The sequence below is a fragment of the Bos javanicus genome, chromosome 5 (genome assembly GCF_032452875.1).
Source record: "Bos javanicus breed banteng chromosome 5, ARS-OSU_banteng_1.0, whole genome shotgun sequence".
NCBI lineage: Eukaryota > Metazoa > Chordata > Mammalia > Artiodactyla > Bovidae > Bos > Bos javanicus.
Genome location: NC_083872.1, coordinates 56,833,751 through 56,858,470, shown reverse-complemented (window position 1 = coordinate 56,858,470; position 24,720 = coordinate 56,833,751). Strand labels below are relative to the sequence as shown.

At 39.8% G+C, this 24,720-nt stretch overlaps 1 protein-coding gene and 1 pseudogene across 1 annotated transcript; one reads left to right on the top strand and one right to left on the bottom strand.

Annotated features, from left to right (window-relative positions):
* Positions 1-1,265: 1,265 nt before the first annotated feature.
* Positions 1,266-21,156, bottom strand: NEMP1 (nuclear envelope integral membrane protein 1). The gene is made up of 9 exons (XM_061416763.1): positions 20,973-21,156; positions 13,125-13,249; positions 11,733-11,952; positions 10,325-10,397; positions 8,976-9,069; positions 8,382-8,496; positions 7,453-7,678; positions 6,493-6,666; positions 1,266-5,745 (listed from the first exon to the last, which is right to left on the bottom strand). The coding sequence occupies exons 1-9, from the start codon at positions 21,097-21,099 to the stop codon at positions 5,562-5,564; spliced, it is 1,338 nt and encodes a 445-aa protein (XP_061272747.1). The 5' UTR covers positions 21,100-21,156; the 3' UTR covers positions 1,266-5,561.
* A 1,334-nt stretch (positions 21,157-22,490) lies between these two features.
* LOC133247671 (glycine cleavage system H protein, mitochondrial-like) lies at positions 22,491-23,138 on the top strand (annotated as a pseudogene).
* The last annotated feature ends 1,582 nt before the right edge of the window (positions 23,139-24,720 follow it).

The following is a 24,720-nucleotide window of genomic DNA, read 5'->3' as shown; positions in this document are numbered from 1 at the left end:
GTTGAAGAGTTAGCTATACTTACCACGTGCCAGGCAACAAGCAGAATGCTACTCAAAGTGAGGTCCACTGACCAGCAGCATCTGAATCACTTGGAAGCTTATTAGAAATGCAGAATCTTGGGCCTCAACCCAGACTTACTGAATCCCATGTCTTCAGTTTAACGAGCTCCCCAGATGATTCCTACGCATGTTGAAGTTTGAAAGGAACTACTTTTACACACCTTTTTTAATCCTACGATCTTATAAATCTGGCAATTAACGCTTTTTTATTATTTCAACCACTGATGATCATCCAATGTCTCTTATTTACCTAGTAGGGTTACAGAATGAAAAGATGTCATCACTGTGCATTAATCTACATAAATTCACATGCGGCCCACATCCTGTTTCCATTCTATTTCATAGTCTTTAAAAAATAGACAATAGATTTCCATGTGGCCTGAATAAGAAGAGACAGGTACAGAATTAATGCAAAGTCTAGAATGGATTCCCAGAGCAAAGAAAATAGCCAAAACAGAAAATGGAAGCCACCAGTCTCCTCCCTACTGCAGAAGCCGGGCCGAGACACAGTTGAAGTTTTTATTCCATGTCCCCTAATATTCACTACATGAAAGCCCTGCTCCCTTTCACCCAACAGAAGCTCTTGGTGGGCATCTCACAGCTGGATCCATAGGTCTTCTCCTCACCTCAGTGGAGAAAATGATCCTTTATACCATTAAAAAAAAAAAAAAAGAATTAGAGTACAAAGTAGCTCCCTGGACCAGGAATAAGCTATATGTTATTTTCCTATGAGACAGTACAGTGGTATAACCCTCCGCTCCTTTAAGAATACCTCTTAGAGATCTGGCATCCTGGAAACCATTCAGTCCAAGGAAGTCGACCAAGACAGACCCAAGATGGGAAGCAGTGGTTTATTTTTTAAATATTTTTTATTTGGCTGCACCAGGTCTCAGTTTTGGCATGTGGGGTCTTCGATCTTCACTGGGGCAGGCACATTCTTTAGTTGCAGCATCCAAGATCTATTGATAGTTCCCTGATTAGGGATCAAACCCAGGCCCCCTGCACAGGGAGCATGGAGTCTCAGCCACTAGATCACTGGGAAATTCCAAGGGAAGAAGTGGTTTTTTTTTTAAAAAAAAAAAGGAAAATAAATAACATGCAAAACACCTGTCTAGAAAGATGAACCAGAAGAGCTAATTGCTGAATACCTGAAGACAAGAGATCCTAACAAGAAAAGCACATGTTCATTAAGAGAAACCACTACATAGTATATAAAACTTTATTAAAATTGGGATTACTTACAAACTTGAACAATAAAAATGAAAAAATATATAATAAGACATTGCTTATTTTTCTTACAGAAAAGAGTGAAAATGAGACCCATGGCAAAGAGTCATCCCTGATCATTTTGTTCCTTTCAAACATTCATGAACACTTATTTTAAATATAAATGACAAATCTTTTAAAATAACTCTAAGGCATTACCCACAGGCTAAAACTTACCCAGGAACTCCCTATTCCACCATCAATCCTAGAAACATGATAAACTGAGGCAACTGCAGGCTGTAACAGTTCTAATACTTACATTAAGAGCTACCTATTATGTTAACAAGAACATCGCCCATGTTGCAGAAAAATGCAGAGATAGTGATTTCACCATTTTCAAGTTATTGTCAAGTGTGAAAAGGATGGTGATGCACATGGGCAGGGGGTGTGGGAGCCAAAAGCCCCAAATCTGGGGGTGCTGTGTGCCATTTCCTTCCTGCTAAAGCTGTGCATTGACACTGGTGTGAATTCGCTTTGTTTATTCCCAGCAGGTTCTGGCTCCCATCATATAAGGCACCAAACTCCCTTTTCAAGTTAATAACTGTCTAGAATCTACCTCAACAGCAATTGAATCCATAAGCTATCAAGAGACACCACTGGATCACCAAAATTGCATAGGTTTCCCTAAAAAAATAATGATCAATTTCTTTTACATCAAAACATAAACAAAAAGTTTTAGGTGCACTTGCCTTGCACAATGGCTATTTTATGTTTATTACTTTGTTTCAGTGCCTATGTAACATGAAGGCATAATAAATCTGTCAAACTGTCCTCTCCTTGGTTCCGATAAAATTCTTGGCATTTCAATATAGGTTATTATCTCATATGTCATGTCAGACCTGAGTCCAAAGGAATACTAGGACATTTAATTTCCTTTCCTCCTACTTCAACTTTCACTACTCAATTCAGAGAAAACTTATGAGTACATAGCTAGGAACCATTTTTACACAGGCATCCATCTGAGCCCATCTTTTTTTCTGGAACCACAAAAATATGAAAGGCAATTGCATAATCCATTCCCAAGCCTTTTACAGAAATCAGGCCCTGGGGAACTATCTAGCCTATTTGGGTGCTTTCCTTCATCAACTGTCTATCATACATGCAAAGTGGGGACTGGGTTGAAGGGAACACAAGTCAGTGAAGAAAAGGCTGGGCCCTAGAATGGACTTTATCAGCACAAAATCAGTACTCAAAAGTGTATCATCAGCAAAATTCTGCAACAGAATATAAAAGTCATGAATTTAGGGGGAGAAATAAACTAGTTTTGGGGCATGAAGTGGCTGATAGTATTTATTAGAAGATATCAAAAGTGCTAAATTTTCCATATTTTCAGTCATTGGTTCCATTGGTCTCATGAAAGCAATCTGACTGGAAAAGTGAAGGGAAAGTGTTTTAAGCCAGTTGACTTGTACTCCCATTAATGGGAGGCATGCTCTATATAACTTGATCAGATCCATTAGAGGCCATAGATTTCTGATGCTGATGAGACCCTGACTCCAAGGGCCAATTTGCAGCTTGATATTTGTGGAGCAAGACGCTGACGTGGCGGCAGACGAGGGCTCTGACGTCCAGCTCACTCCAGTTATCCCTTCAATCCTTCCTGATGAGATCGGTCTGAGAGACAAGACTATGCTGAAGCTGCAATGTAACTGCCAGAGAAAATTAAATGAGGGCCTCCAGTACTGACTGAGCCAGCAGACTAAGTGGCCAAGCAGGAGACAAGAGCAGCTCCTAAAGGTGGACCGAATCAAGCAATCTCCGGGCACACAGAGGCTCAGAGGCATCTGGGGAAGAGCTGCACAGGAGGGCAGGGCAAGGGCACACGGCACACCAGCCGCACCGTCCTTCGCTGAGAGGAGCTCTCACGACAATGGGACCTGTTGTCATTGGCACTGCCTACAGCTCAGTTCTCCAACTACCAGACAGGGAGTAATAAACCGAGTTTGATTTCACTCATCCCAAATTCAAACACAGTGAGAAAAACTCGTCTTGAGATGGAAGTGGTATATCACAAGGAGTTTACTAAACAGAAAAAGATGAGAATCTTTCTCTACTTCACAGTGCTTTCTCACTGAAATAAAGACAGGTGGCAGGAAATATTAGCCTAGAAGCAAGTGACCATATCCCTAAGTGGCCATGTGGCGAAGGTACCGAAGTCTCAAGGGAACCCTGAGACCACCTGTACAGCTGCATTATTTTTTCAAATCAGCTTATGCTTAAATATGCAAAGTTTCAATTTCTATAAATGAGGAAAAAAAAAAAAAAGTAAAATTCAGAAGCCTTAATAGTTTTCTGCAGAGGGATATAATGCTACCATGTACATAACTACAAAGATAGAAAGGTTTCCTAATATAAAGCATTTTAACCCACATCATCTGTCCAAATACTGTATTTTCCACTTTCTTCTATAAGCCTATTTGCCAACTGAGGTAGTTGTAACTTTAGGACAGTTTAAAGCTGTGGGAAACACTGTCAGAAAAAAATCAACTGGCCATCTGGAGCGGAGTCTCAGAGCTGACATTCTGGAAGTCAGTAATGGAGCCCAGAGCCTTTCAAAATTATCTGTTAAATGGGTGGTCTGAAGGAGTCATTCATTGCAGATTTTTAACAAAAATCATCTGTCTTCTCCACGACATGGTAAGTCAGTCAGTTCAATACTATGCTCCTGCCATCAGTGTCTATCTTCCTGGCTTTTTACAGCTTTTTCCAAGGTGCAAGGGTGAAGATCACAAAGACAGAACCAAGTGAATGACAAGAGACTTGGGAATTTGCTCCCTCATAAATAGCATTGCTGGTTTATAAGGGTACTTTCCAATGGCAAAAGAATGTGAAACCAATGCCACTGTAATAAAAGGCAGCAGGAACCTCTGGTCAGAAATGGAATTGCAAATAAGTACAAGAAGTTCATAGGAAAGCACACCTGATCCTGATGGCTGCGCAAGCACCCAGAGCACAAGGATGATCTGGAAGTCTGTCTCCTGGCAATGCGAATTGTGGCAGCCACACAGCTACAACATGTATGTTGTATCAAGAGCCTTCACAGATAGTTTCAGGGCTCACAAATGAGCCAGGCTTCCTGCAGGGAGAGGGACAGGTGGCAAGCAAAGACTATTAAGAATAGGTATTAATCGAATGGGTAGACAAAGGAAGGGGAAGGAAAAGGAGATAATTTCTTGATCCCACAACAATTCAAAGATGTGTGACCAGTGGACAGGAAAAATAAGAGAACCAGTAAAAAGCATTTAAATTCCCTAAATAAGATCACTTCTCCTAATTAGTGGGAATAATGCTATAAATCAAAGAGAAGAAAATATAAGAAATAAAACAATCTGAAGTGTACATAATCAGAGATGAGAGAATAGACCCTTCTTGAAAGGGCAAAGGGGACAAAGAGGAATTGGAAGGGATGCCTAAAAGCCTATTTGGAATTGGAAGTTAAATACTGGGTTGGCCAAAAAATTTGTTTCCGTAAGGAGCTTACAGAAAATCCCGAACTTTTTGGCCAGTGCAATATAATAAAAACCCCAACAGACCTCATCTACAGAAGGGCCTGCAGGCATGTTCCTAAAGTAAGCAGGACTTAGAATATCATTGGTGTGAGAATTAATTCAAAGTTCAGCACAAGAGTTACTGGGGCTTTAATGACAACCCATATTAATAAATGTGTGGGAGGCCTGTCGCTCTGGAGCACTTGCTAGTAATGGAACATAACTTTCACTTTTTTTTTAATGTGTTAATTTAAAAAAACAAGACAGGCAAATAATAATCCATTTTCCTCTTAGAACAGTTAAAACAAGGATTATGCTAAAGTTACGAAATGAAAGCAGAAGTAAGAGAGGCTCAGATTTGTGGATTTGTCTCTGAAGATGCTGCCATAGTCTGAAAGCATTAATTCACATGTAACAGTTATCACTTCCGAGTCTGAAATGCCACAATTGAACCAACTTCAAAGAGGAACTGGAATGCCCCAGGCTAGCTGTGGCAATCTAGTTTCTTCGGAAATATAAAAGCGGGCTGAGAACTGAACCAACAGGATGTACTGGGAAGCAGCCACTACGTTATCCACTCCGCTTCCTCGGGACCCCACAGAGACCATTTCCAGAGGGAGGTCTACTCAGGCCTCTAATTTCAGTGGAAGAATTTCTGCAGTTATCTCACCCGGCTTCAAAGATTTGAGAAGCAATTGCACACCAAACACACGCAACCTGGACCACTGAGGTACGAAGTCAATCCACCTAAGTCAGGAAGCTGTTCTGTTGTACGACAAGGGGGTACCGAGAATCTGAGTCCTCCTCCTCAGAGGATGTTTCTTCAGAGAGTTCGTCCTGGGCAATAATGCTCCCTAAGCCGTACTCCTGCTCATGAACAGAAACCTCATTGGGTGTGAGGTGGAAAGAACCTTCCACGAAGTCAGCAAACCTGGAAAAGAGAAGATAATACTCATTTACTCATTAGAAGCTGCCTTCCACCCTGTTTTCTTTCAAAATAAGAACAAATTGAAATCTTGATGTGCTCTCAGCTCAAATGATACTGAGCCTAGCTCCCAGCCTTATCCTTCCTCTGGCAGGTAAGTAGACCAAAGCAAGAAATGAGAAGAGGAGGAAAACTAGGGTCGTAGGCGGATATTCCCTACAACACCATCCTGCTTAACAAGCACTTTCAAGTTATGGAAGTCTGCTTACCCTTTTTAGTTATGGAAGTGCTAAAGTTCCTTCAGTTATCTGTAATCCTTGATAAGATTAAGGAGCATTGCACATTTATTTGTGTTTATGGCCCTATAAACTTTATGCCATCAAGATTCCAAACTGAAGTTTCATATATTCATTGGTATGACTGCTTCCAAATAAAAGGATCCCTCTCACCTCAAAAAATACATTAAACATTCAGAGAGCAACACAAAACTGTAAGAGGAGAAACTTAATATTGTACTAGAATCTTCTCATTTCAATGCTACAATCAAAGTTAGAGTAAATAGTTCCTTGAGGAATCAGAAAATGGCTACGGCTAAACATATGATATACGTAACCTTCCCTTGACTACTCCTAGAAGAACAAGAAAACAAAGCCACAAATACAAAATGATTATAGAAATATAGTCTCTATTAAAACTCTAGGGTCATGATTACCCTGACAGATGCCTGGTACTTCTGGCCAAGAGTTTGTTTACCTCTTTGGAGACTGAATTCGAGAAACAGTCTTCCAAGCTGAGCAGTCTGGACTGTTGCAGTATTCTCTAAGCTGCTCTAAAGCCTTTCGGGTCTCCACCTCTCCTTGTAGCCGGTATTCTTCTTCTGTCAGAAGACGGGGGGGGACAGTCTTTTCTGTTGCCTTACACATCTTTCTGTGCTCACGAAAATAACATCATGAATGATTAATCAGTAATCTTCGTCCATCGTTATCTCTTAACTCCCTTCAGTGGGTCAAGCATATAGCAGAGAGCCTAAATCATTAAGAGTCATCACTCCCACCTTTATTCCACAGATATCCTTAGTTATAATGGACGCCTGACACATTAGACCATTGACAAGTCAGAGTAGTCAATATTATTCACTAATGTGAATAAATTCACATTATAAGTGATAGACAAAATATTTATCTCCCAATAAATGGAAAACTACAAGAAAATGATGGCATAAGATTGTGGTGCATTAACCTGGATCTCCCCATGAACTGAAGGTATTACTTTGACTATCTGTACTAGAAAGAAAAACCTCAGAACCTATGACCATTCCATAGTCACCAGGCAAAAGTGACCACATGCTTGAATTACACCTTAAACTAAGACTAGGACTCCCAAAACAATCTGAAAGGCAGTGTGACATAATCCGAAACCAGGTGACTGAGGCATGTGGCATAAAAGTAATATACTTTGCACCACCTAGTGGTAACAGGAACACATGACACTTTACTAGATGTTTTTATTTTATATAAAATGATTAGAATTTATAAGTTCTTTAAAATGTTTACAGAGAATCTAAAAAGAAAGACTTGAAAGAAACACAAGTGAAACATAATACAATAAACTGACATTAACAAAGGGGCTCCCAGGTCAAAACCTGTTTCCTTTTGCTGCAACTGCATCCCACATTGCGTGCTTCAGTACAAAGTTACATTGCCTTTCAGTCACCTGTAGGTGATGTACAGCCAGTGAATAGGGTAGTCCAGGTTCTTAGTACACAGTGCAATGACGACAATGGCAAGGGCAATGTGTGGTATCTGGATACTGGAATACATGAAACACAGGCCCAGCAGCTGCAAGGTCCAGGTCAGCAGGTTGATACTTCGTTCATTCTCCAAAGGCCCATACTTGTAACAGACTGCAAAACTCATGAATCCAACTGCGAGCACATAGCCTATGAGGAGAGTTATCAGAAGACATTCTTTTTTCATCTACAATTGGTAAAAATATCCCATCTGGGGAGCAGCAGTAAATTCACTATATAGCACCTACTGAACCAGGAAAATGGATAAGATCTTTATTCAATTATTCATACTTCCTTCATTATTCATATATATTCATCTCTTTTAAGTTTCTATCATTTCTGTTGTCTCAAACTTATTTAATTCTCAAACGGGGAATTAAAGCTACATGTTGAACAACTCTAAAATAGTCTGTTTCAAAAACCTAATATATGAAAATCCAAATTAATTCCTTCTCAAAGGATAGATTAAGAGTTACTATCTTTACAACCAAAGGATTCTTTTCTTGTTTTACAGATAGTGTTCACTATAGAGTCCTTTACTTCTTAAGGTCCTCAAGTGAATTTAAAATACGATTATATTCAAAAGTCAATTTACAGCTTTTCAGAAAGATGTCTATGCATAAAGAGAGATGTACCTATAAACCCCAACAAATTAGTCTTCTCCCTAGCAGCATCATCTTAATTTAAGAAAAGGTGACAACTGTAGAGTTAGAAATAAAAACTATGATTTTTACAAGTTAATAAAATGGCATAGACTATTAAACTCCATAAGCAGGCAATATCTTTTCATGATCAAATTAACTAAAACAGCCTATAAACATATAAAAAGGAAAGCAAAACCAATAACACTTACTTAAAAGATACTGCCAGTAACACCTCCAGATCTCTTGTAAATTTTTAAAAACTAGTTGAATGAGGTACAGAGAAAAGGACCAGCCTCCTACCAGGATGATGTAAATGGGACTTTTCTAAAACAGAGTAGAAGTGAAAGCAAAAAGTTACAACAGGCTTTCCCTACATACAAGAAGCAAAATGGAACTGCAATTTAAAAAAAAAATTCAACCTACTAAAAATGCACAAAACATCTCTCTTAAAAATATGTACTTTACACTTAAAATTATACAGTGTGCAAAGAACACTGGGAAAATGAGATGCTAAATAACTTAAAAGCCTGGCTATATAATGTATATAATTAATAAACAGGAAAAACACTTTAACCACCCCACACACACACACTCTACACAGGATTTCAAATAAAAAGGGAGAGATTGTATGCCATCAGGCTCCAAGTTTCATCATGGAAAGTATCTTTCTGAAACAAGGAAAAAGTAGGACATTGATTTATCAGCCATCAATGCAAATTTTCAGTGCTGTAAGATTATCCAAGAAAACAATCCTTCATCTACCCAAGCTCATCCTGATTGCATGCGAGGATTCTGCCACTTACCTTGGGCATAAACTTGGATACTATAAAAATGATGATTAGTAAAGAGGCCACAATTCCCACACTCATCCCAGTAGAATAGTAGAAGATTTGACTTCTGCAGAGAGAAAATTCATTTCATTACTACATTTGTATTCTTCACACATGACACTGTTCAAACCAGACCACAATCCCAGCCAAAAGGTAGGAAAAAGGTACAAGATGAGAACAGGTATTTGCTCAACATTTGAGGTCAGAAAACTAAAGAGACCAGTACAGTGTAGTTGCTGCCAAATTATAAGGATTAGTACCAATGTCAGCCCCTCAAATACACCCCAACAATAAACCTCTGCTTAGTCTCCAGCTCCCATCCCCAGAACTGCTCCCCACCCAATTTTTAATGAGAATCTTTCTTCTGGGAACTGCACAGCTTCTCTGGGGAGAAGAAAGGGATAAGAGGACTGCCAAGTAGAAACTAATAACAAGAACTGAATTGCTTACCCCAAAGGGCATAGAACAGAGAGCTCCTACTCTTAGTCTAGGCTCTTTCTACCAAATATTCCTCCTTCATTTTGAATTTCTCTCAGGATCCCCAAAATAAGGAACAACTTCCAACAACCTCACTCCAGCTGAACTTCAATTGGTTAAGCTTTCATTCACTACTTCACAAATATTCTCCTTGTATACAAAGTTAATGTTGATTCTATCTCTGCTGAATGTTTGTTATCTGTGCACATGGGGGTTAGTCACTAGTCATATCCGACTCTTTACAACTCCATGAACTGTAGCCGGCCAGGCTCCTCTGTCCATGGAATTCTCCAAGTAAGAATACTGGAGTGGGTTGCCATGCCCTCCTTCAGGGGATCTTCCCGACCCAGGAATTGAACCCAGTCTCCTGCATTACAGGCAGCTTCTTTACCATCTGAGCTATCAGGGAGACTATGTGTTTCCTTTGTATTTGTACATGCCTGTTTCACCTATCTTAGCTAGTGGGTTTCTACAGGCAGGAAATGAGTTAAGTGATTGATCCTTGCTTCTTTACCTCTGAACAGCATGAAACTCATCCTGTAAAATGTAAAACACAACCCTGTAAAAATGAGGGCTAAATATGGCTAATGGTAGAAGGATGGTGATATATTGGCTAAATCCCATCATATTATGGGTAACCTAATAGGGGAATTTCATTATTGCCAATCTTATTAATACAAGAAAAAATAAAAATAATAACACACATTAAAGTATTTTGTAATGATTGAAGCAGATAATGACTTAGTCCATCCATAAAGGGAATGGCAGCACTTTAAGACTTCATGATAGAAGTCAAGCGGGTAGGTCTGAGCATCCTCCTTCCGCCCTCTAGCCTTAGAACCTACCTGCTCAGCAAGTCTCCACAAAAAAATAGCGTAAGTCCAAGGAGGAAAATGAGGAAGAGTTTGGGGTCAAATCCTGAAATAAATAAAATATTTATGCTTAACAAGGGAACCGAACAATTTAAAGCATTACAGAATAAAAGGCAATGTTGGCATCACTGGTCAGCTAATAAATGCAAACAGCCCACCTAAACAGCATTTTAACAGCATTCCACACAAAGCCTGGCACCCTTCCAAAAAGAAAGTATAATTAGGTCTCTGTCTATACTTCCCTGAAGAGTTTATTTTGTTTTGGCTACCTACGCTAAGGCTAAAGGAAGCTAAGCTCTGCTTTGGTTGGAGCCATAGTACCATCAGCACTTCATGCAACTGCCCACAAGGGGTCTCCACCACCCTGGTTTTCAAGCCTTAAGTCACACAGGCTCGGATTAGCCCAGAACTCTGGGTCAGGGTCCTCTGTTGTTCTCTAAGGGGCTGCTTTTCTTGACCAACACCACCACCTACTTCTTTTGACGATATCTGAGCACTGTGTTGGAAAAGCCTACACTCAATCTGATTGTCCAGGACCAGGGAGCCCAAGCACAAGTCCCTTACTGGTGTACCAGTCACTCCCACAGCTTTCCCATTCAAGAGCTGAGTCTAGGGGAGGTCCACAGACAGGAGCAAGAGGGATCAGTAAATGCAAAGGGAACACCAAAAAAAGAGGCTGATCCTGTTCAACGAAAGAACTATGGAACTCTAGGACAGTTAAAAGCGCACAACAAATTTTGTAGCAAAACCCAGGAACACTTCTACTGCTCACAACATTATTCTCCTGGGCGAGCAGTTACCAAGAAAAGACCAAAAGTCAGAGAATTCAACAGGATAATGATCTGCCTCTTCTGTGAAACTTTCTCAGACACATCCAGAGAAGGGAAAACTCCCAGTTATACTGAATAAGCCTGAAACTGCAGTGATCTTCATATTTATGGTTCCACATATATTCTTTTGTTTGTGAGGTATTCAGGTCTATTTTATTTTCAGTTTGATTTAACCATTCATGTCTTTAAATGTAGGCTGAAATATACAGGCCTACAGTTAAAGAGCCCAAAAGACAGGAATACATCTATCCAACTCTGAAGAATTCTAGGTATATCAGCTCAGAACCACTGGAAGTATTAGGAATTCAAGCCTTCACAATCCAAGTAAGGAAGTACTCAGAATGAAAGACATGGTGAAGTCTCAAATCTAGGCCTAAAGGCTTTTATGAGGGGTGGAGTCTCTCTGCAATGTTCGGAGCAGTGGTATATTCAGGTTATAATCAGAACCAAAATGGAGCTGTCTTGAACTGACTTCTCTCACTAATTATACCCTCCAAAGCTCAGTCTCTTCTCACCATAGAATCCATCAGAAAAACAGAGGTAAGACTTACTCCGAGTCACAATGACACTGTACTTGGTATCTTCCTCTAAAATCTCAACTTTGAGGCAGGTTTTTGTGCTGTATAGACCCACATTAATATAGGTGTCATTCAATTTCTCTTTTAAAAAGGAGGAAAAAAAGTTCCAGATACTAAACTGCTCTAGCTCCTTCAGTTTATCTTCATTCTCCACCTGGGTGACTCGTACCAGTTTGGAACTATTTACCCGGATCTGTAACATGAGCAAAATCAGGATGAGAAAGAAGGAAGTAGGAATTTAAACTTTTTCCAAATACAATTTGTAAAAAAAAAAAAAAAAAACCCTTTAGAATAAATAGCTAAATCATTAATGGCACTGGCTTTTCACAGGCTTATGAGAAATATGGAGATAAAAGCAGCTAAAAGATAATTAGGCAAATAGCACTGCACATGGCTCAGAGGCAACTGTTAGAATGTCTTATTGTTAACATGATCTGAATCTATTAGGCTAGAGCATAGGGGTAAAAAAAAAAAAAAAAGACTTCTAAGTTGAAAGAGTTACCAATACAGCTATTTATGAAAGATCATACAAAGCAAGGGTCCAGAATATAAAGAAAACTGCCAGGCGTAAACAGCACCAAAAATGTTTCCCATAATGACAGGCTGAGTTCAACCCTTTGTCACAAATTACGGACTATGGGTAAATGTTGGTTATAATGTGCCCCAGATGGAATATGATCTTTATATCAGACAATGAAAAAAGAGAATTTTTTGAAAAAGCCCACCCTTGTGTTTTTTGATGTGAACAAATGCTCTGATCAGTGACTATGCTTATAGCAGCAGAAACATTTCCAAAGGACTCATTTTGTTTAATCAGTACAGCCAGACGCTCTTGCTTGCCAGGTGGCTCAACAGTGTTATGAAATAAAAGAGACCAAAGTCATTCTATCAAGGGGAAACCAGTTCAGGGCATTTATGCAACATCTTGTGCAGAATCAAAACACAATAGGAGTAGCAAGGCAGAGTGTACATCCTGACACGCATGCAACAGTTTCCAGCCCAAAGAAGGCATGAGGCCTTTAAAAAGAAAGAGGGGTGTGTGTGTGTAAAAGGAGCCCGGGAAGAGAAGAAAATAGTCTCTTGGGGAAAAGGAGGAAGGAAGTTTACCTCAGGGTCAAGTATTGTGGGCCACTTAAAGGAACAGAGAGAGGAACACAAAGTAGGGATAAATGCTTTACTGATGAGAACACTGATGAGATTAAGAATAACTGCAATCTTATCAAGGTTGTTAATTTTATATATTTATATATATATTTTTTATATATATATATATATTTTAATTGTGAAAAGTGAATTAAGTGTCAAAGTACTCACTAATCAAATATTCACAAAATCTGCCACTCCCCAGAGCCTCGAAATCATTACCTGTATCCGTGTCCATATATCATGCCACTTTGGGATAAGCACATTTTTGTAACAGGATTGTCGACTGGTATTCATAAAAAGAATTTCGGATTCCCGAAGCGTGACCACGTTTAAATCAATTCCGGCTTTATGCAAAGAAAAAAAATAACAATTAAAGAAAATAACAATTAAATATAACAAAACAAACTAATAACCATAACTCATTTCATGAATAGAATTAAACTGACTACTTTCTAAAAGTTTTTAAACTTTCTAAAGTTTAAAAAAATTAAACTGACTACTTTCTAAAAGCTGGGTTAAAATATCAGGGACTGACACAAAGAAGAAAACTAAGATGGGAGAAGGAGTAAGGCAGAGTCTTGTTTTTGTCAAATGTAATTTTAAAAAATATTATAAATAGTCACTAATCCAGGATGAGTAGTAATAAAATCCACTATTATGTGTGTATTAAGACAGACAATATGTGTTTCATTTAACCCTCCCAACAATGCTATCAGGTAGGCACTCTCATAATATTCATTTTTATAAATGAGGAAACTGATATTTAGGAACAATTAAGTACTTAGTCCAAAGCCACAGAGCTAATAAATTGCTTAAGTGAGATTCATACCAGGTCCTGTTTTCCTTATAAAGGCATAGCTAAAGTAACCCATCCAGTGATTTCCTCTATTCCTTTCCTGAGTAGGATGAACAAAATTAGCAACATCTTTTGTATTTGAAGTACTTTAAACAGATACTAAAAGACTGCAAAGTTTCTTTTTCCTAGCTGTTTTTGTTTCAAGTTTTAAAAGCGACCAATTAACACATGCAGTCCCTTAGATTTTACCAAAACAGAAGAGGTACCCTCAGGAGTTTATATTCAAACTCAGGTAAGTTAAGGTTAACAGGTGACCACTCTCAGAATCTTCCCACCTCAGTCTGCACACGGAGAAGGAAATGGCACCCCACTCCAGTACTTTTGCCTAGAAAATCCCATGGACAGAGGAGCCTGGTAGGCTGCAGTCCATGGGGTCGCTAAAGTCGGACATGACTGAGCAACTTCCCTTTCACTTTTCACTTTCATGCACTGGAGAAGGAAATGGCAACCCACACCAGTGTTCTTGCCTGGAGAATCCCAGGGATGGGAGGCCTGGTGGGCTGCTGTCTATGGGGTCGCACAGAGTCGGACACGACTAAAGCGACACAGCAGCAGCAGCAGCAGCAGCAGTCTGCACAAGCTACCTTCTTTACCACAGAACATTTCAGTATCTTCCTTGTACCATATTGTATATATCAACTCATTAAATGCTACTCTAAGTGGAAATGTAGTTATCACTTTGGTTCTTAGTGTAAAGGGGGAAAGATCTAAATAAACTAACAAAACACCCCAAAACAAAAACCTCCACCAAAACTTAGAAAACCAAAGTTATACAAGCACAAAGGCAATGACACAATTTTAGAGTGAAGCTGACTAATTTTAGGAAATCCAAGCAGTCCATCCTAAAGGAGATCAGTCCTGGGTGTTCATTGGAAGCACTGATGCTGAAGCTGAAACTCCAATACTTTGGCCACCTCAAAGTATTGGAGAGTTGACTCATCGGAAAAGACCCTGATGCTGGGAGGGATTGGGGGCAGCAGGAGAAGGGGATGACAGAGGATGAGATGGCTGGATGATATCACCGATTCGATGGACATGAGTTTGGGTAAACTCCAGAAGTTGGTGATGGACACACAGGCCTGGCGTGCTGCGATTCATGGGGTCGCAAAGAGTCGGACACGACTGAGCGACTGAACTGAACTGTTAAATTCAGTCCTAAACCTAAACATTAAGAGCAAAAACTACAAAATACTTAGAAGGAAAAAAAACAAGTGTGTAAATCTTTGTGACCTTGGATTAGACAATGGCTTCAAAAAATTTAAAAACTTTGTTTCAAAGGCCCCTATCAAGAAAATGAAAAGACAACCCACAAAGTGGGAGAAAATATTTGTAAGTCATTTATCTGACAAGGGTCTAGTATCCAGAATATATAAAGAACTACTATAACTCAACAAAAAGAGAAGAAAAAAAAATTTTTAGATTACATAAAGGATTTGAATAGACATTTCTTGAAAGAAAATATACAAATGGCCAATAAGCATAATGAAAAAAGGCTCAACATCATTAATCACTATGGAAATGCAAGTCAAAATCACAATAAAATGCCGCTTCACACTCAGTAGGATGGCTAAACCAAAGAAAAAAAGAGGACAATAACCACAGTTGGCAAGGATGTGGAGAAACTGTAACCCTCACACATTGCTGGTGGGAATAAAAAATGCTGTCTTTCTGGAAAACAGCTTGGCAGTTCCTCAAAAAAAACAGTTATTAGACACAGCAATTCCGCTCCTTTGAATACACCCGAGAACTGAAAACATGTTCACACAGAAACCTGTACACAAAACTTCACTGCAGCTATATCCATAACCAAAATGTGGTAACACCCTAAATCTCATCAGCTGATCAATGGATAAGCAAAAAGTGGTATTATCAATATGATGGAATATTATCCAGCCACAAAAAAAAGTACTGATATATACTACATGAACCTTTAAAACATTATGCTGAATGAAAGCCAGTCAAACAAAAGGCCACATATTAAATGATTCTATTTATGTAAATATCCACAATAAGCAAAGCAGATTAGTAGTTGCCAGGGGCTGGGAGGAGAAGGGAATGGGGAATGACTCCTCAGGGGTATCCAGTCTCATTTTGGAATAATGAAGATATTCTGGAATTAGTGGTGATGGCTGCTCATTATGAGTACAGCTGACCCTTGACCAACAGATGTGTAGGGATGCCGCCTCTCTGCTCAGTCAAAAACCAGCCCTCTGTACCCACAGTTCCGCATCTGTGGATTCAACCAACCAAAGACCAGGAAGTGTAATATGTATATACTGAAACTAAAAATCCATGTGTAAGTGGACTCATGCAATTCAAATCTGAGTTGTTCAAGGGTCAACTGCATACCAAAAACCAATGAAAGGGTGGATTTTATGGTATGCGAATTGTATCTCAATATTTTAAAATTCAGTTGATTTTGTAGGGGGAAGGAAAAGTTTTCCTTCACCCTCTTAAGAGCCTGGCCAGGCCTGAAAATTAAACTGACAAAGACATATTAACAGGAGAAAAGCATACATACTTATTTAATGTTTTATGCGACTTCCCTTGTGGCGTAGCTGGTAAAGAATCTGCCTACAATGCGGGAGACCTGGGTTCAATCCCTGGGTTGGGAAGATCCCCTGGAGAAGAGAAAGGCTACTCACCCCAGTATTCTGGCCTGGAGAGTTCCATGGACTCTACAGTCCATGGGTTCGCAAAGAGTCGGACATGACTGAGTGACTTTCACTTCACATGTGACATGAAAGCCTCTAGGGAAACAAAGACCCGAAGAAACAGACCTACATACTCTTATGCTAGGTTTGATGAAGAGTGCATCATCAAAGAGGAATAAGATGGGTTGGGTATGAGGTAACTATAGTAAAGTGGGGGAAACTGAGCAAGGCCTACTTATTAGGATTCTTCTTTGTATCCCTTTGTCTTCAAAGCTAAGGATGTTCCTTTCCTTCAGGTAAGGGAGGGCACCTCTCACATGAGGATTTTATGGCCTATTTCAAGGAAAAATGGCAAAGTGGGGAAGGTCAGAGTGACTTTTCAGCTTCTGTTGTTTTCTCAGACTCCTTCAGCTTCAAATATTCAGTATGCCAAGGTGCCATATTTTGGGGTAGAATATCCTGAACCCCATCTATAAACTTCTTACTAGTGTTCAATAGTAGTTTGGATTTCCTCCAAGCCTATTTTTCACAAAGTGAAACCTTTCCAAAATTCTACTGACATTTGTTTCACTAGCAAATCCACAAACATACTGAAAGAACACCCACTCATAAATTTGAATCAAAAGTTTATTTTCTTCTGGAGACTGTAAGAAAGTAAAATTTGTGAAACTTAAAACTATTGTGGTTACAAATAAATTTTTAAAAACCCAAGAGTTTATTAACTTTATTAACTCCTCTCCTACAGCAAGTAATGTAACACAACTCATCTTTAAACCCATTTTCAAGAAAGTGTGTGTGTTAGTCGGTCAGTTGTGTCAGACTCTTTGTGACTCCATGGACTGTAGCCCACCAGGCTCCTCTGTCCATGGAATTCTCCAGGTAAGAATACTGGTTGCCAGTTCCTTCTCCATGGGATCTTCCCAACCCAGGGAGAGTCTTCTGTACTGCAGGTAAACTCTTTACCATCTGAGCCACCAGGGAAACAGTAAGATACAAATAATATGTCAATAGCATAGGCCATTTGAAAAACTTAATGCCAGGAAAAGGAATTAGTATTTTTAAGACAATTTTAAAATTCTTCAGGGGCTTCCCTGGTGGCTCAATGGTAAAGAATCCACCTGCCAATGCAGAAGACATGGGTTCAACCCCTGATCCCAGAAGATCCCACATGAAGAGAAGCAACTAAGCCCATGTGACATAACTACTGAGCCCAGTGTCTAGAGCCCATGCTCTGCAACAAGAGCAGCCACGCAATGAGAAGCCCACACTACAGCTAGAGAGAGTAGCCCCCATTTGCCATAACTAGGAAAGATACCCTCACAGCAACAAAGACCCAGTGCAGCCAAAAATAAATAAAAAGATAAAACTAAATACATAAATTCAATGTCATTTTCCTAAAGAAATAAAACATTTTTATAAGAGGCAGCACTTTGGGAGGAATTCCCTGGCAGTCCAGTGGTTAGGACTCTAAGCTTCCACAGCAGGGGACATGGGCTCGATCTCTGGTCAGGGAACTAAGATCTCCAATGCCACAAGGTAGTCAAAAAATAAATTTAAAAATGCCTTTTAAGCCCAAAGATCGAACTCTTCTTGGAATTTAGTGGATCACAACTTGCTTGCTTGTATTTACCCATGAACTAGCTACTCAAAAGTTAGAAACTTCTTATTTACTTATATTCATCAACTTTTCAATCAACAGCACTGATCTTTTAACATCTTACTGGTAGAAGGTAATGAAAATGATTCATAGTATTTGAGGACCAGAAAAGACCTAAAAAAGTCATGAAAAACCACCTCCTCTAATTCTTAAATAGCCTCTAATCATTTATGTCAAGAGGTAATCCAGTTCATACTTAAAAGCATTTTAAAATTCTCTTTAAAAACTAGCATCATTAAGTTAGTGGGCTTAGCAATAGATTATTCAATGGGATGCTGGGACAATTGACAGTTATCTGGAAAACAAAATTCATCTAGTTACTCACCTCACACCAAATGCTAACATTAATCATTGGTTAAAAAGTAAAATGAAAAATAATTAAATTGTACTACAAAATATACACATATAAAAACTCAATTCTGGAAGGCTCTTTAAGTATAAAAGCAATGGAAATAAATCTAAAGAATAAAATCAAGAAACTTCCCTGGCAGTCCAGTGGTTAGACTCCATGCTTCCAATACAAGAAGGTGTGGGTGTGCTCCCTAGTTGGGGAACTAAAATGCCTAGGACTCCCTGGCGGTCCAGTGGTTAGAACTCCACACTTTAACTGCCAGAGCCTGGGTTCAATCCCTGGTCGGGAAACTAAGATCACACATGGTTCTGTTTAACCAAATAAAAATTTAAAAAAGAATAAAATCTAGCAACCACATAAAAATATAACTCTTCTATTTAAAAAGATCTAAATAAAAAAGATAAAAAGGGACAAACATTAAAGTTTTGTAATAAATAATTATAAAATATATATCCTTAATATGTTAAAAAGGTTCATCAATTGATTTTAAAAGTACACAAAAACCCCAATAAATAGTAATCACAATAAACAGACCAAGAGCAAAGGACACACACTCTAAAAAATATAAGTCTAAACAGATAATTAAATAACTAATGAGCACTTGAAAGATGCTACTTCACAATTAATGCAAGAAATTCAAAATAATTAAGATACCACTTTCAATCTACCAAATTAGCAAAGGTGTTTCAGTCTGGAATATCCAGTGCTGGCAAGGATACGGGTCACAAACAAATAGAGCTGATAGTAGTATAAACTGGCACATATTTTCAGAAAAATATTTTAGCAAGATGTTTCAAGGGTCTTAAACATATTTTAGCCATTTTTAAGAATCTATTCTTAAAAAAAAAAAAAAATTTGTCCATAGCATAAAAGTAGAATAACTTTAATGAAGACTTTTAAATGACAAAGGAAAACGCTTATGCTACAAAACCAAATAAGAAAACTACCCCTGGTAACAACTGGTGGCCTCCAAGGAAGAGAACTGGACTGCTGACAGTTAATGTATTGTAAATTCAAACAAAATTTTTTAAATTAAAAGCACATAGAAACAGACCAGAAGAAAGAGTGCTTTAACGGACTGACTCTGACAAAATAAAGTGAATGTTTTTTCTACTTCTTTATGCTTAATTGTTCTTGTCAACTAATCTAAAATAAATTAAAATGATTTTTATAATCGAATTCAACAACCTTCAGTGAGAAAGAACTCTTGTCTTTTGAAGTACTCCATTTTCTCTTTAGGTACCTCTCACTTTAGAAAGCTGTTACATGACTGTCTTTTGTAGCTACCACCTACATCATCCACTAGGCCACGAAAAACAAGTATTCCCTGAGTTTACCCTTCTCCAAGCCAAAAAGTCCCCATTCATCTTATTAAAGAAAGCTTGAGACTACTAACTGAGCACTAAGGAGGAGCATTTTGGAATAAATACTTTCATCTCCACAATACACAAACTTCTACGGTTAAACATCTGGTCAAAGGTCATTCCGATCATACGCAGTCCTTCAAATGATACTCTGGGCCCTGACTCTGGAAAAAGTGTCTACTTGAATACCTATATCCCTCTCCCTTAAAAAAAAAAAAAAATGTTTCAGACGGTCGCTGCACTTTGAAACTAGTTCTGTGTATCCTTAAGGTTGAGAGATAATCTTAAAGCTGTAGCTCAGGATAATCAAGAAGAAAGAGGCAGCAAACGATGGGAGAGGAGAGAAAGCGTATGTGTTTACAAGATATGGTTATCCTTAACCCCAAGAGTCTCAACTTCCTCCAGTGGAAGCTTCCAAACTTATCTTTCTGTCGTGCAATTAACAAGGTTCGAAGGAGGTTTTTTTTTTTACAAACACACCCTAGGTTTTCTGAAATAAAGCGGAAAAGGAAAATAATTTCATCCCAGTCCAAAGCCAACTAAGCAGCAGCAGTCATCAAGAAAGTTCGCTTGAGGATGAATACATTTACAAAAGAAAATTACTAGACATTAACTAACGTTTCTCTCTTTTCGGAAACTGGAATTTAACTGCTCCACATCGGTCCCATAAGGCCGGTAGGGGCCAGGATCTTACAAGTCCGCAAGTTATTGATAAGAGATCATTACATTTCAGTGAACTACAATCATCTGTTCAGCCATTGTTCCCTGAGTCCTGACAGCATATGCTCAGGTGTTGCTAATTTTCTGAATGAACAGGATGCTCCCTTTCCAATGGCAGTGCTCTCTGTCCATTCGGTCCTCGGGTCACCTTCCTTTTAAGAAAGAAATCGAGGAAGCCAGTGAAGCAAGACGGAGCCCCCAGGACCGCTTTTCACCCAGTGCAGGCCTCTATGTCTCCGCCAAAAGGGCTCCAGGCTCCTCCCGATTCTGGATAGTTCCCGCAAGCCGCCCCCAGGGCCTCTGGCCCCTCAAGGCAGGCGCCCAATTCGTCTAGGATGTAGCTCCTTTCTCCGCACCACGCCCGCGCCCCTCAGCAGAATAACGGCCCACGCCCTGGGGACACTCCACCTTTCTAAACATAAACCCTCGGCACCCGCCCCCTTGGCAGCTGCTGCTCGCGGTACCTGAGCCGCAGACAAAGCAGCCGAAGAGGACCAGAAGCAGCCGCACTGCCCCACAACCCCCGGCCCCCCAACTCCAGGGCCCGGCACCAACTGCCGGCAATACCGCCACTTTCATTCCTCCCGCCATGGTCTCCTCAAGCCTCCTCCTCCTCACGTGCCTCTCCCCAGCAACTAACCCGGAACAGGCAAGACCAGCAGCCTATCCGCTACAAGGCCCGCCCCCTATCACCCAATCGGATGGGCGGTGCTTCGAGCACACAGTCCTTTTTGCACCCTATAGTCCCGCCTCTTAGCAACTGATGCGGGAGGGCGGAAAATGGTATCTTTCAGCCTATAAGAAAACATGTTCTCACCGTAGCAATGGCGACAGGAAGATCCCGCCCCTTAACAACATGCTTCCGTCTCCACTTTATTTACAACTGGACCGATTGATGGTAAGCTTAACCAATAGAAAATCAGAATGGGCGAGACAGTCTTGACCAAACTTGTTATTTCCATCGAAACTCTCTCAGATTCCTTCTGTTTTCTTTCTTTGCTGTTCACCATTATCTTTCCGTTGTGGGAAACTTAAAACGACTGTCTTCCAAAGTCTTAAATGATTTAAAACGGAAGCTATACAAAAAATTATGTTAACAGTTTTATAAGGAATAAACATTAACGTTTAAAAATGTAGTCGTAGGGTAGGATTTTTTTTTGGGGGGGTGGGGGGGGTGGCAGGGAGCTAAATCCATGCGAAGATTAAGAGAATCTTTTTTATTCCTCACAACATCCTGGAAGATAAATAGCTTCATTTATAAAGAAGCCAAAATTAAGACAGAAAAAGGAACCTGCCCAAGATTTCAGTTTCTTGGGCTGGGCTGTGGTTCCAACCCAGGTCTTACCCCAAAGCATGAGTTCTTTCTATGCACCAGGTGCTTCCAATTAAATGACTCACACGGTGAAAGCCTAGCAAAGGGCCTAGCACGTAAGAAGTGTTCAGTAAATGTTAGTCGAAATTGAAGCATTTTATTTTTTAGAGGATCTGGTAGTTCCGTTCAGCCGCTCAATCGTGTCCGACTCTTTGTGACCTCATGGACTGCAACACCCCAGGCTTCCCATCACCAACTCCTGGAGCTGGCTCAAACTCATGTCCATTGAATCGATGATGCCGTCCAACCATCTCCTGCCTTCAATCTTTCCCATCATCAGGTGGCCGAAGTATTGGAGCTTCAGCTTCAGCATCAGTCCTTCCAGTGAATATGTAGGACTGATTTCTTTTAGGACTGACTGGTTGGATCTCCTTGCAGTCCAAGGGACTCTCAATCATCTTTTCCAACACCACAGTTCAAAACCATCAGTCCTTCAATGCTCAGCTTTCTTTATGGTCCAACTCTCACGTCCTTATATGACTATTGGAAAAACCATAGCTTTGATCTGATAGTGGTGGGTAGGAATACTAGAGATGATGGAGTCCAGGGAGTTAATAAAAAATTCAGAGGCTCTAGGTGCCGCGCGGAGACCCTCTGCACCCGTGGGAACATGGCGCTGCCCGCGGTGCGGAGCGTGCCGGCGGCGGTTGGCACCCAGCGCGCCCTGCTCGTCGCGGCCCTGGGCACTGCGAGCGGGTGCCGTCCGGGAGCTGCGCACCCGCCCTGCTCTGCTGTCGGTGCGGAAATTCACAGAAAAACACGAATGGGTAACAACAGAAAATGGTGTTGAAACAGTGGAAATCAGCAATTTTGCACAGGAAGCTTTGGGAGATGTTGTTTACTGTAGTCTGCCTGAAGTTGGGACAAAGTTGAACAAACAAGAGGAGTTTGGTGCTTTGGAAAGTGTGAAAGCTGCTAGTGAACTCTATTCTCCTCTATCAGGAGAAGTAACTGAAATTAATAAAGCTCTAGCAGAAAATCCAGGACTTGTCAACAAGTCTTGCTATGAAGATGGTTGGCTGATCAAGATGACATTCAGTAACCCTTCAGAACTAGATGAACTAATGAGTGAAGCAGCATATGAGAAATACATAAAATATATTGAGGAGTGAAAATGGAACCCCTAAATAAACTACTTTGAAACAACTTAATCTAGCATAGTTGTCTTAAATTAGTGGTGGGTAGATATTTAAAAAGCAACTTTTAGCAAAAGAAACTACTTGTAACAATGTTTCCTGAAGAAAATACCCTTTAACTTTCTAATGACTTCAGATAAACACTGAGCATCTTTTCCACAGCATCCTGTGATTTTTAGGCTAGGCTCCAATTCCTGAAATTATCTCTGGTAAAACTAATTACAAAAATTATGTAAGTCAAGGATAACATGGTTATCTTAAACCTTATATGACATTGTGACTTGCTTACAGCTATCCTTGGATTTGGGTCAAAATTATCTTACCACTAGAAATAACTGCCAGTGGAGAAAAGTTTGTTAGTTGTATAGTATCCAATGAAGAATATTACTATCTTAATTTTGCAATATACTGCATTTGCTGGTGCTATTTTTATACAGTGAAGCAACAGCCTTGCAGAAGAATAAAAAATTTAATAATAAAATTTTTTTAAAAATTCAGAGAAGGAGGTAACTGCTGGGGAAGGTTCAAGCTTTCAAAACAGGGATTTTAAAAAAGTGAAAATGAAGCCAAGAAACTGGCAGGAGAAGAAATTTCATTCTCAGAAAGAAAACTCAAGGCCACCTCTGGTGCAACAGTCATCCTCTCAAACACTTCCACCACACACTCCCCTGGCTGACCTAAAGAGGTCAGTATCCACAGTAATACATCTCGTTGCTACTATGTACCCTTGATAGTGTGTGGAGAAAATGGTATTTCTGTGGTTTTCCTCCTCAAAACTCATAAAACTAAGATAAACATTTATTAATAGGTCTCTCAGTTGGGTCGGACTCTTTGCCACGCCATGGACTGTAGCCTGCCAGGCTCCTCTGTCCATGGAATTCTCCAGGCAAGAATACTGGAGTGGGTTGCCATTTCCTTCTCCAGGGGATTTTCCAGACCCAGAGATGGAACCTGGGTCTCCTGCATTGCAGGCAGATTCTTTACCATCTGAGCCACCAGGGAAGCCACTTTAAAAATTCAGATAAAGAGGTAAACTAGGGACTTCTCTTGTGGTCCAGTGGTTATGACTCTCCACTTCCACTGCCAAAGGTGTAGGTTCAGTCCCTGGTGGGGGAACCCATAAGATCCCACAAGCCATGTGTGGTACAGAGAAACAAAGAGGCAACCTACAAAATACCTGATCAATACTCCTCTTAGTCATCACAAACAGGGCAACTCTGAGAAACTAACAGCCAAGAGGAGCCTAATAAAATATGGAAACCAAATGTAATATGGTATCATGGATGGGATCCTAAAATAGAAAAAAATTAGGTAAAAACTAAGGAAATCTGAGTGAATGATAGGCTTTAGTTAGTGTTATCAATGCTGGTTCATTAATGGTGGTAAACACACAGTACTAATGTTAAGATCATAACAGTAGAAACTGGATGGGGAGTACAGGACAACTCTGTACTATCTTCTCAATTTTTCTGTAAGTCTAAAACTTTTAAAAAATAATTTATACACCTACACCCCTCAACACACAAACACACTTCATTTTCTACCAGGTCCCAAATTCTCAGCATTCAGAACTTGCTCTTTGGTTTTGAACAAAGGCCAGAGAACAGGGCAACTAATTCCAGAGGATCATTTACTTTTTTTTTTTTTTCAATCGCCCACCAGGGATTGAACCCAGATCTGGCAGTAAAAGCAATGAGTGCTAAC